General features: G+C 37.2%; 1 protein-coding gene across 4 annotated transcripts in view; it reads left to right on the plus strand.

Annotated features, from left to right (window-relative positions):
* STAU2 (staufen double-stranded RNA binding protein 2) overlaps positions 1-13,643 on the plus strand; it is a 171,313-nt gene that overhangs the window by 104,198 nt on the left and 53,472 nt on the right. For 3 of the 4 annotated variants that reach the window (XM_064650685.1, XM_064650678.1, XM_064650702.1), the window contains exon 13: positions 5,015-5,128. The exons of the other annotated variant lie outside the window; for it this stretch is intronic. In XM_064650685.1, coding sequence (XP_064506755.1) covers positions 5,015-5,128 — 114 coding nt within the window. The remainder of the gene's footprint in view (positions 1-5,014; positions 5,129-13,643) is intronic. 4 annotated transcript variants of the gene reach the window in all.

Genomic DNA, 13,643 nt, shown 5'->3' on the forward strand with positions numbered 1-13,643 from the left:
TGCTAAAGGAAGCAAACTGTTTCATGCGACTCTTGTCCAAATCAAAATTACTGTTTTAACATCTGATCTCTGAGCCCATTCTAGTTTTCTTGTGACTGTAAATCCAGAGCAGCCTGTATGAAATCTTGGAAACTATTCTGTAAATTCAGGACTAAATTGGGTCCTCTCCCCTTAAGGGGCAGATTTAAAGGAATACCATCCTTTGTTCTAACAAAATAGTCCAAGCTTGTCAATCCAAAAGATTTGTGCACTGCTGAACATAATGGCATTTTATTACCTAGTTTATTTCTGTCTAGCATTCTAAGGCTCCTGCTGATGCTTTGACTCAGAATAGTTTTTGGTTTGGAAACCTGAACTCTAGTGTCACAGATGACTTCTTTCTTTTGGTAATTTGTATTATTTTTGTAAGTTATTAAATGTTCGAGAAAGAAAGTGTTTGTCCCGACAGAAGTTGTGTTTCAAACTGTGAACATCTAAGCAGCAGTGTGTGAAAATAGTAACCTTTATTTTTGCTGCCCTCAGACTCTTGTTAGTGCAGTTAGCTTGTTTCTAACAGTACTTTGGTATATAATAGTTAAGCTTAAGTACTAGGTATGTACAACAGGTCTCTCACCTTCCTCAGCTGTGACTCAGTAAACCATAGCCCTTGTTCATGCAGAAGGACAGATGTTCAAATTCAGAAGTGCCTGCTGAAGGCAGATCTTGAAGTTAGGGACATTGTATTTACAGAATAATTTATGCAGTTTAACTGTGGCTATTATCTGAAACTGCATATTGATCTAGTGGTTTAAAGTAATTTATTGCAAGATTAATCTTCCAATATTTTTTGCAGTTTCTATCAGAACACTTTCAAGTAGGAAAGTGTGTTATAGTAAAGGTAGATAGAAGAGACATCTTTATATAAATATGAAAAACATGGGAAATTTCCTGCTTTTGGAGCAGCATTATGATAGAAGTAACCTTAAATGTAATTTCTTATGCAGATTTATGCAGTGTAATTTAGTCTTTCCTTTATAAAATAACATGCAAAGTTAAGAATTCTGGCTATGCCATTCCACATTCAGTTGTAACATTGTAAACATTCATCTTATGTCTTCCTTTATGTGCAGCTATAAATGCCCATGAAAATATTTGCATCTCTTCAGTAATTTAAAATATTAAAAACAAGAGCCAAATTTAACATAGTTGTCAAATGGTTTTAGATCTTCACATACATTTCTATATACACATGCCAGTTTAGTTGTACCCCTCCATACGTACTCATACCATGCAGCTTGTTCCTGACTGAAGCAATCTGTAAAAAGAACATACAGTTCCATCTTGTGAATATGGAACATGTAATCATATATGTGTGAGTAAATCCACGGCATGTGCTTGCAGAAAAATTTACTTCTAGAATTGATTTCTTTATTTTGATGCCCGGGATGCACTTTGCATTTTACAGAAGGAGTATTCGTGCCCTGCCCTCACAGCACAGTGGAGTGCTGTGTTTGGGATTCCTGAGCTGGGTATACATGATTTATCTTAGGTGTATGTAGTTACCCGGGAGAAAAGCTGGCAGTGCTCTATGCTTTTCCCAATAAATGAGCAGCCTCATTTACAGTTATTGCCAGGATCTTGTTGGGGTGGCACCACTTTGTGCTGTGTAGACAAATCTTGGAGGAGAATTATGTGTAAATCACTCATAATAGTCTGAGGCTGGAGGTCCTGCATTTTACTCAGAAACTTGCACAACCCTTGCTACAGACCATGCCGGCCATTGTTTTCTGACCAGATCCTAATGCTGTTCTATCAGATCTCTGCTTATATGTTATCTAAATAAAACACTGAATTTTAATGAGTGAAATTTCACTGCTGTTTAATCCTTAAAATGCACTGAACTAATCTGTGAGTGTCCCTTAATTATAAAAACCTGAACCCAGAAAATTAGGTCCTGAACATAGATAGTTATTATTTTCATAACTTTTGTTTTTACCTCTATAATATGGAAAGAGAAAATGACCAATTGTGATTAGGCCAGAGGCCTTAATGATGGGTTTTAGTCCTAGCACTGCCATTCACTCCAGTCAGTGCCTAGTAAATTTGGACAAGTCATTTAATGTCTATCCACAAAGCGTCCTTATCTACCTCACAGAGTTGTGGTGAGATGAGCTGTAGGTAATCACTCCTGACTCTTGAGGCACTGAGGAACTTAGAATAGTGTTATTATTGTCGTCATGAATCTCAGTAATGGCTATGTAATCACCATCAGAGCACTTGGCCAGCCTACAGTCACCACTCCTTGATCACAGGTACACTGATTCAAGTATTTCCTGTGCCCTCATGTTCCCCTGCCTTAGAGGACTTGATATTCTTGAACTAGTTTTATAGTTGTTCAGATTCCTCCCACGCTTAGTCATAATAGCATGGACATATAAACTGAAATATTTGCAACATGCTGCTGGCTGAAAACCTGGAAGTATCTGCTGCTATTTGGGCTATTTGATAGTTATTTCACTACTGCTATTTCTTTCAGAGTGCCTATTTTGGGCATTCTGCTCAAATGGGTAAATACCTAGCACTCTTAGTTGACCAAAGGAAAAAACCCCAAACTTTGGATCACAGATCAAACTTGAAGAAGAAAGGAACGTAGTTTGAGACTGTAACAGCTGGACTGATAAATAATAAAATAGGATTACTGGGGAATTGTACGTGCACATGCCAAATGGAGAAAAAGTCTGAATGTTTCTGCTGACTGCACAAATCTGTAGACTGGAGAGGTTTGATGAAAGGACAAAGTTTTATTCTGGTCCCATTCAAAGTCCAGTCTTTTGTTTTTTATATCACTATTCATATTATTAACATAGAAAGTGTTTATTTTGGTTCAACTCAATTACTTCAACAGAACAAGAGATAATTAGAGGACTGTTGTCTAAGAAATTGCAAAGTAATGGCCTTGATACATTGAGATGAGGCCAGAAGTGCAGCATGAAGTCCCTTTGGAAAAGTTAAGCCTAGAAAGATACCAAAATTCTGAGTTTATTGTAATTTCAGTGTGTGACTCTAAAGTAGGTGTGAGTCAAATCTACTATTGTAGATAATGTAGTGTCATGTAATACTAATGACGTTTCCTCTGGATATCTCCTGTTCTTTCAGCTTGTTAGCCTTGCTTTATTCCAGTGGATGTTAGTAAATTGTAACCTTATTCATATTATTCTCATTAAAAATAAGCCTACAAATGTGCTATACAGTTCAGAAAATACCATTTTCCCATTTCTCCATATGTGCTTTTCTTGGTCACCAGATTTTGCCCCTTTTGTGATGTCATATTTGCAGTACACAATCATCCTCTTGACCTTTGCTGCCCCATTTCTCCACACTGCATTCCCACAACACATACTCAGTAGAATATCTAGCTTGGAAATAGTTGTGGAAGCTTGATGAACCTTTGTCATAACAGTAGTTCCTGACATTTAAAGAACTTCAGTTTATATTTGCCAGCCAAATTTCATACCTTCATACCTCTTTCAATTAATCAAAGTTAAACCATTGTATATGTGAAGGGGCCTCTTGTGGTTTCTAAGTAAGTAGTATGGCTTTTCTGGCAGAGAGCCACAAGCAATTTAGTAGGTACATACTGTGGGGGTTGAGAGGAAGAGAGACAGGAATAATCCAGAAAGCTTTAAGAAGGGCTGAATGAAATCAGTATTTCTATACACAGTACAAGACTTCTGCATTCTGTATCTTACTTTTGGCCACAGCAAAACTGGTTTAATATGGTGTCAGTAAAGTAATTCCGAAGCATAGCACCAACGTGGTTTTCCTCTCACTCAGCCAGTTTTGCGCTGGTTTTACTTCCGTTGAAGTATTCCCAATTTGCACCTGTGGCAGAGAAGAGTTAGGCACAGGGATTTAATACACATGGTGTACAATTGTCATATGTGTCACTAAACTGTTTCCACAGGAATAAACCTAATATGGTTCCTAGTTGTTTTCAGAAATAATAGTTTATTCTCTAGCCTGTCAAGATGAGGCTTTACCATGTATCTTTTGCCTGAGAGCCATACAGCTGTAAATAGATACCAACATAAAAGGTCTGTCTCCAGCAGAGCTGATCTCTCTTTCCAGTTCTGACAGGGGTCACATAGTCAATGTAAATTACCACCATAAACTAAATTCCACCTCTCCTGCAGAAGAAAGTGCTTGATCTGCCTGTCTAGAAGTCAGGAGCTATGCAGAGAACTGTAATACTTGAACAATTCAGCATGACTGGCAACCTGTTCTTAATAATGAAACACTGGCAACATTTAATTTCATTTTTCCGCATCATATTAAAATCCATCCTTTCTTTAGGGGATTTAAGAACCATCTGAGGAACCTGAAAACAAGGAGAATAATTCGAGTAGAAGCACTGTCTTCCTCTGTATTTCGTGAAAGATTCAATTCAACACGCGCAACTTGACCTCAGTAGGGAATGAGTTACTCTTAGGAAAGGATAGTCTAGACATCTCAAGAAGAATGTGAATTCTTCTCCATTTTATCCTGCCATTTTGATTTAATTGAAATATACCATATTAGCCATGTCAAAGGAGTTAGTGGATTTTAGTAGAAATGGAATTACAATTGAAAAATTTAAACTATTATTGCCAAGTTTTAGGAGGTATAGTGATTTACATGGGTGTTTTACAACTAAGCTAAAATGTGCTGTTAAAAATGCCATGTAGGTGGGAAACTATAACTTCAAACTAGATTCTTATACACATATAACATCTTGAATTCAGTCTGAAAGGTCTCAGAATCTGAAGAACACAGCACTTCAAAAACTATCCAACAGACATATCACGGAAAATTTGGCCCCAGTTCAGCATGTGACTATCTAGACTATTTTACACACTCCTTGTTTTATATTAAAGATGAATTCAATGTAAATGTCTGGAATTCTTCTTGCAAACTTGTTGAAAAGGGACAGTATTTTAGCATGACTCCCTTGTACAAACCTGGTGTTTAGCAGATTACGTATGTTATTCTGTTATAGGTACACTACAGTGATAGACAAAATGGCAAAGAGTGTATGACCTGTTTGACACTGTCTCCTGTGCAGATGACTTTCCAAGGTATCGGAAGCTCCATTGAAGCCAGCCATGACCAGGTATAATACCTTCACCCCACACTCTTGTAATTTTATTAATATCTGGTAAGGCCAGTATGTCAGCATTAGTGAATTTTAAATTTCGACACATCTTGTGTTTTTCATATGGCATGCTCTTGTCACTGGGATTTGCCTATCTTGCCCTAGTAAAATCCTGATTAGATCTAAAAAGTGACATGGAGACAAAACTGTATTGCCTTTTCCATATTTTTAAGACACATTAGGAAAGCCTGAAGAACTTGCTTTAGTTTTAAAGTCAGATGTAAGGTTTATACAAAGGTTTTGTTCGGTCTTATGTATGTATCAGGTCTTGTCTATCCTATTTTTGCTAGAAGATTGTGAGTAGTTGGAAAAGCAGAGAGATGAAGCCATCATCTCTAGCCATCATCTGTCACAAGAAACTGGCATTTGAGAGGGGAAAGGCATTTTTAATCAGACTGTGTAAAACTCCCATTTTGTTTGGCTGTTGATAAAACATTTAATTCAAGATTCTGGCAAAAAACCAAAAGAAAAGAAAAAGGCTCAATGTTAATAATTTGTCACCCTGCTGCTTCAGATGGGAGCTGAGGGGGGCTTCCATTCTAGTTGTCTTGTCCACCAACACTCTTATGTATAAAAGGAAGACAAGACTTTGATACTCTGAAAGTTTTAAGAACAAAACAGGACATGTAGAAGAAAACATTAAACCAAACCTTGCAGCTTTCATATTTTCAGTAGATTAGAAAAAATTACCATGTTTACTTGCCTTTACAGGCCATCTTTAAATTTTATTATGTTCGCATTTACCATATATTTTATCAGACTCTATGTGAGATTCTTTGAGAAAAAAAGGGAGGTCACCTTTAGAGTTAGCAGAATAAGTTACTTTTGGGGAAGTTTCAGACACTCTTAGTCATGTTTGTGTTTGGTGGGTTTTTTATTGGAAGTTCCTAAGTTAGTTGTTAACATGAACTAAGCCCATTAGTTATTTACATGGTAACATGAGGATACTTCCTGCCCTTAAGTGTTTGATGTTTTACAGTAATGGAGAGCTGTGGTAAGTCAGACCGTACTTTGACATTCAATTCTCATTTCATCCAGCAACTTGTTTATGCTGTTCTAAAGCCGCTCCATTTTTCTTTCAGTAAAGACAGGCTCTTAAAGTATAGTTATAACACAAGTATGATATTTAGACATTTCAATGAATTTAAGGTGGTCCCTGTCAATTTGGTAACAACTACACTCTGGGCTACCAGCCAGCTTGGCCTTTGTCTTAAAATTTATTTAGGCTAGAGTATGATATGTAAACAGAAAAAAAGACTTTGTAAGCAAAAAGCACATTTAAGCCATCTGAATAATTATATATTTAAGACTTCCAAATGAAAAAGTTGTATTGAGCCTGCAAAGTCAAGCACCTAGAAATTAGGAAATTCCAGATGTGCAGCATTAGTTTGATCCCAAATGCACCCGTTCAGTGCTCCAAACAGGACATTCTTCTGGGAAGAAAAAAAAAATCATAAAAATCACATAGATAAAGATTGTATCATATCATGTTTGCAAATAGGTACCAATTAAGTTTGCTTGGGCCATTATGTAGCTAGAATTCCCTCATCTTGCTTCAATTTGAAGTTTAAAATATGTTCATCATTGGTTTTAGTTATGCAATTTTCCACAGGGTTCTTAAAATGGAAAGAAAAATGTTTTGCTATTGCGTGATGGGGTAGTTGTTGTGTTACTTGAACCCAAATCATTTTTGCAAAGATTTTGTCTGAGCTGAGAGCAAAAGAAAATACTGGACACACAAATTTCTGCTCATCCCTTTCCTAAATGTCAAAGGAATTTCATTTTCTGGGGAAGAGGGATGCTGTTGACTGGTTGTTTTTGATAAGGGGGTAGCAGGACTGGATTAAAACATCTTTGGCATTGCCTGAATAAATAGAGAAAATCATTAGCAAATCCAGTGTTTGTCAGGCACTGAAATTAATAAGTTGATGACAAAATTAGAGCTATTAATGGACTAACAAAAGGAAAAGTCCCCTTTTCTTTCTTGTTCCTGTGTGATTGGTATGATTTCCCTTGTTTGCTACAATTGCCCTCACAGTAGGTTTATTTGAAATAGTTATTATTCTTATAAAAATAGGAGAGAGAACTGCTGTACTTTTGTTAAGCTGAAGTTATTCACATTTTAAAGTCTTGTTAAAAAAGTGTAAGATACCCATATGATATAAAACAAAATCTAGAAAATCTTCTTTGACTTATGTGATCTGTCAATTTTAAATTGTCTCTGTAGTATTGTACATTGATTAGGATGGGCTAGTCACCTGGAAGCTTGTGATTTCACTGGAGACATAGTGATTTGTGTCAGCTGTGAGGCCTGGCATAATTTGACTTCAGAAATTATCTATTTTTGTGCTTATGAAGATATTTTTTGTCACATTCATTCTAAAATATTGGTTCTATAATTTCTAGAGTTTTTTATGGAAAACTGAATGAGACTCTGAAATATTTTGTGGGAAAGGGGTGAAATCTGTTGTGTGAGAATATCTAATAAAAAAGCTGTATACCAGATTTGTCACTATATTGTGGCAGAAGAAGCACAGTACTGTGGTATGTGGTAGCTGATCATGTACCTTGATAAAAAAAAAAAAAAAGAAATAGAAATTAAAAGAAAAAGAAAAGAAAAAAAAAAAAAGAAATCCATGTTGCCAATGGCATCTCCAGCACCATAGAATACCTTTTAGATTGAACTTGTCTTTTGTAATGTGTCTCTCTACTCATATCCAGTAGTAGATTTTTTACCCAGTAGATACCAAAGTAGTTACAATCCCATATAAGTATATTATCTGGCTTTTTCAAATATGCCAAGACTTGACACTGCAGTTTTTCAAGTCCCTTGCTCTTTTCCTGTACCTCTGTAGGGAGTTTTCATTCTTTAGATTGGTTTAGCTCGTGATTTTAATGAGTTCAAATATTTTCCCCACATACTTCATCTGAGCAATTTCAGATTAATATAAACATATCATACTGATACACTAATTAGTGTGTATTTCAAATGTCTGATTGACAAGGCATATCTCATTTGCTCATGAAGCAGTATTGTGGAAGCAATTGCTGATCTTTCATTTTTCTTTTGGCAAAGGAAGGGAAACATTCCTAAAGCACCACTGTGGTCTGTCCTGCCACATGTTTTGTTAGGTTTTATATTCAGGTGTGCCAACTTCTTCAGTAGAAATTTAATAGGGTTTAGAATTATTTTTTTTTCCTGAATGATTTCTTTAATATTTTCTTTTTATTTTCTTTTTATATTTTCTGTATCCCATTATCTGACCATAATTACAAATTTCTCTTTCCTTAATGGCAACTATTCTTTGGAGGTTTTTTTCAGTGAAATTTAGCTACAGGCAGTTTTTAGTTAAAACGGTCACTACTTTCTAGTGATTTTATTAATCAAACCTTAATGGTAGTGAAGCCTGGTATTTTTTACCTTGCTGTGTCACTGGAGGCAATCTATTCTCAGGACTTATGATGGGCTTCGAGTATATAATGTGAAGCTGAGGAATGAATTGAAAGTGCATGATTTAAAATAACAGAAAGTAAGTCCTGGTAGTTTTTTTGTTTGTGTCACTGAGAAAATTCAAGGTATTACAAGTGGGAGACAGAAAAGGGAAAAATTCATAGATAGGAGGCTATATAACCAAAAATAGGTGTGATGAAGCAGAAAACTAAGAAAGCGTAGAGAAATGGGGTAGCGATTGTCTAAAGGCCTTAGGAGTGGGATAAAGAGAGAAAGTTAGAGCTAAGCAGATGATCAAAAACACCACCAAAAAAACAAACATCTTCTCTACTGCTTAGTCTGAAAGTCTTAGAGAGTTTTGCCTGTGTCTCGAAGTATTGAAACCTGAATTGCTTGTTACTGATGCAGATAAATATCTTGCAGTTTTAGCAAACTGTGTTACATGAAGAGTTTTTCAAATTCTCGAGCACAGGCATTCTAAGAACTATTTGTTAGAAGATGTATTGCAAACTATTGAAGGAAATAGAGATTTCTATTTCCCCTAAAGGGTTCTAGTCAATACCATGAAGTTCTTGTAGATGTACTTCACTCAGTAGATATTATTGGAGTTACAGTAATGATAGCTAGGTTAAATTTAATAGGCTGTGTCAAACAAGATGGCCTGAGACATAGTTTCAATCTAAGAAGTGACATAGCTCTGCTACATCTTGAACAAGCCAATGTCAGACTCAGCTTCCATGTTTGCATGTATATTTTAGAAACTTGCAATCTTAACCATCCTTGGTGTCTTTATAATAGTTGCTGTTTTTCTGAATGTTTCAGCTCTGAGTGACTGTAGAGCTCTTCTTCAGGCATATCACACCCCTGTGGTTGTCATAGCTGTGAAAGAAAAAAACATCTTGAGTGCATTCTTAAGGCTTGCTGAACAGCAGGCAATTTGAAAGTATGAGCATTCATTTTTAAATAAAATTATTTAAAAGTTGGTCCTAGTGATGAGAAAAAACAACTTAGGCCCATTTTGAGATTTTGAATGCTTGCCATGGAGTACTCTGTCTGTAAAATTGATTTTTAACTCCTAGTAACTTGATGTTCATTGAGGAGTGACCAGTTTTCTACTTAAGTTTCAGGAGACAGATCAAAGAGCAGTGCATTTTATTAAAGTCTCATTATTTTAATACTTTTTGATGATTTTGGAGGTTTTAACATATGCATGTTTTTTGGAGCTGGCTATACTGTCCGTTTGCTTGTTACTGACTTCTGCTCTTTATTTCACCCAGTAGTCCCAATGAGATATGCTGTTAAAGTGATGACAATGAATCTTTTATGCCTATATTTTTATTTCTTGCTTTCTTAATGCTATCCATTGTATTTGTGTTGTATGTTAGACCGTATTTTTAGAACTCTCCTGTGTTTTGCAATGCATAGAATAAAATACTTTTATTCTGTAGGACAGATAGCAATTGTTTAATATTGTATATAAATCTACCACTAATAACACTTTAATTTTCAAGTATAAAAATAGCTGGAGCTGGGGGCAGAAATTGTAGAAGTGGAAGAGCTACTGATAAGATAGACTTGATGAGAGAGCCCAGCAGGGAGGGGCTGTACTGAAAGGAAGATGCCACGCTCAGCAGTTTCAGAAATCACTGATGGAAAGCTTGACAGCAGTGGTAAGCAAACTGAAATGTGGCATGTAGCAAACCATCATTGTTGACCTGCAAACAGGCATTTCTGGGCAGGGTTAACAGAGCGGTGATGCCCAGATGTGAGCAGTTCCTGAGGTCGTTTCAGTACAAGAAAGGCAGGAGTAGTCCTCAAGGGACAAAAAACCTCAGAGATGGCTCAGGGGAAGATGCTTGGGGCATTAAGGTTTGAGAAGAACCTTGTAACAGCAAATGCATGATACATGTGAAGGTCCACATATCTGTATTTGTTATGGTCTGAGAATTGTTTGTACAGCATGCTCAGGAGGCAACATCCAGGGAATTTACAAAAGCCAAATGAACTAAACATGTAGTCAGTGACTATGCAGAGGATAAGAGTTTGTCCAATGCTATAACCAGAAAAGATGAATGGGGTTGCATTTTTTAAGATACCTTTCCACATCAGAGAAACAGAGGATTTACTGGACACTATATTAATTCCTGCTTACAACTAATTTTTTTCTAGGGAGAAATTAGTATTTTCTAGATGTTCAGATTTACTTCACAGTGGGTTTTTGTGTCCTGGACATAGTAAAAAAAAATGAAAAATTTTTAGGATTTTCTTTAAAAAAGATGTATTCTTTTTCTTTTGTTTTTTTTTTTTTTTTCTTAGCTGGTGTTATGCACTTCACTTGTCAGCTCATTTCTACTTTATTTATTGTAAATGCAGTTATCATTTCTCCAAGGTGGCTTCTTCAATAAAATGATGAAACTATAGTTTTACTCAGTAAAAATGTTCTAGCAGTTTTCCCACAGCTTGGCAATTCCATTACAGCCCCTTCAGCATCAGGACTCCTACCTGACCTTGTGAAAACATCCCACACTACTAGGTCTCCTTCTCCTGCCAATGGGGTCTCACTGGCAGCTACCTTCTTGACATCTCCACACCCTCCAGGGTATGGGTCAGGCATGGCCACAGCAGACTGCTCAGCACTCCAAAAGAGACACAGTTCATGTGGGACAGAAATATAAACTGCTTTTGGTATATGGCACCACGCTTCACTCCTCTGTCTCTTAGGTTGACGTTGCAGTCAGGAGTCATCCCATCAGGTTTTAGTTAGGCTCACTGGGTTGTTGTCTGCTATTTGGTACTTTTTCCTCATCTGCTTTGCTCCCCACGACTGTGTGTGGAAGTGTTGGTACATTCTCTCCGTATTCTTCATCTTCTGTTTCTCATTATCTTGTTCTGTATGTACGTGACAGAACATTTGCTTTCCCTGGCAGCTGCTGAAGTTTTCCTTGATGAGCCCAAGATCAAATATTTGTTCGGGATTTGTAATCTTCCATTTTCAAAAAGTGAGTTATTAATTAACTGCCGAATGGGGAAAAAAATGCAAACGAAGGCACGACTATGTCCTTGCCAGACCCTTTCAGTGCTCTCATTCAGAGCTTCCTGAGCTTCCCAATGTGACTGCCTCTTCCTGAAGATGCATAATAGGATTTTTCAGTGTTCTGTGTATGCAGTGCTCTGCATTTGTTTACACAGCAGTGTCAGCAGGGTATGAAATGCTACTGTTTCAGTCTCTGCCTATCTTACATGCTTGGCGTGTAACTGATGACAAGCAGAGACCATGTATGTTTTGAGGGCTGTTTCCCACTCTGTTGGGGAAAAAAAAAAGGTGAAATATCCTCATGACCACTACCAGTGAGGTTTTGCAAGAGTGGTGAGGTTCACAGGATCACAAAATGGTTGAGGTGGGAAGGAACCACTGGAAGTCATCTGGTCCAAGGCCCCTGCTCAAGCAGGGCCACCTAGAACAGGCCCGTGTCCAGGCAGCTGTGGAATATCTTCAAGGTAAGAGACTCTACCTTGGTTGTTCTTTCCTGTTTACTTCATTTCCAGTCCCGTCTGCTTACTAAATTGCTGAACTAGGTATAAACTCAAGTGTTCAGCCAGCTCAGTGAGTTGAAATGATCCACTGGGACTTAGATGAGTACCAGAGCTGAAACAAGGGAGACATCAGGACTGCCCAGCCAAGAGGAGAGGAGGGGTAGCTAGTCCCCTTCCACAGTAGCAAGCTATTGCCTCAGCTTACCCACCTTGTAAAATGTCACTTGAAGAAGTGATTTTCTTGTAGAAATGTTTGTCTTCTTTAGTACCCTTAAAGCTGTTCACTGTGCAGTAGCATGATCCAGCACAAAGAGGAGAACAGGGATGGCAGGCAGAAGGAGGGAGGAAGAGCAGGGTCATAGCAGCCCTAACCTGCAGAAGTTTAGCTTTATTGGAACTGCACCCTTAGTAGTTACTTGTATTAAAATACCTTAGGAGGCATTCAGTGCAGTGTAACATGTGGAAGTGGAAAGAAAAGCATTAACAACATGCAGTGAGCCAATCTTCCATGGACCAAAGGCCAGCTGTTCTCTATCCTTGGTTTGCAATCTGTTTCTGGTTTGGTTTGTTTTGCCATTACTTCAGGCTCAGCTGGACAATGGTGAAATGTAAGAATCTTGAATTTGCTTGCTACTCTGGCTATTAGGGAAGGGAAAAAGCTTGAAAGAGAAAGGTATTGGAGAAGTTTGGAGAAACTAAGTGTCAGTTAGTTTTCTGCCTTGTCACACTGCAGCAGGAGATTCAGCCCACTTATATTATCAAGAAATCTAACACCTTTTTCTCTGTAAGGAAAAGACAGAGAGAAGACAACAGAGGTAGGTTTTTCTCCTACTTAACAGTTAAAAATGGGTAGACATACACCTACTAGACAAAAGTTGGTAACAGAGATAGAAGCAAAAATCAAGTGAATGGAGCCCCCCCCACCCCCTCACTAGCTTGTCTTGCAGTTGGGATTGACAAAGATCTAGATTTTTCATCTTGACCACTGACATGCAGCATTTTAATTTTAGTAGCCGTGTTCATTTTAATTTCTAGGGCTTGTAAAGCCTTTCAAAGTTATGAATTAAAACTAACAGTCAAAACTCAACTGCCTATTTTGTAGGCACCTCCATTTTAGACAAAGAAAGCTGTTAGGAAAACATACACTCAACTTTATTGCTCAGTCTCTGCTTGCCAAAGTTATTCTGTGGCGTTTTCCACACACTAATCAAAGTAATGCTATATCTGTTTGTTGATATGTCTTTAATCACTTGTCATTCAGTGAAGTTGCTTAAGACTCTAATTATATAATTGCCATTTCAAAATACATTTCCTTAACCATTCTACAAGACAAAATAATGATTTGCACATGTGGCATCTGAAGAACTGTGCTTTTGCCAAAATTGTGTTTGCCACCTAATTTTTCCACTTCTCTTGAAATAATATCACATGGCTGGCTGTATGCATGCACCTAGTACAAATGAAATTTCAAATTTTTTGGTTTGCACA

Source organism: Pseudopipra pipra, chromosome 1 (assembly GCF_036250125.1).
Source record: "Pseudopipra pipra isolate bDixPip1 chromosome 1, bDixPip1.hap1, whole genome shotgun sequence".
Lineage (NCBI taxonomy): Eukaryota > Metazoa > Chordata > Aves > Passeriformes > Pipridae > Pseudopipra > Pseudopipra pipra.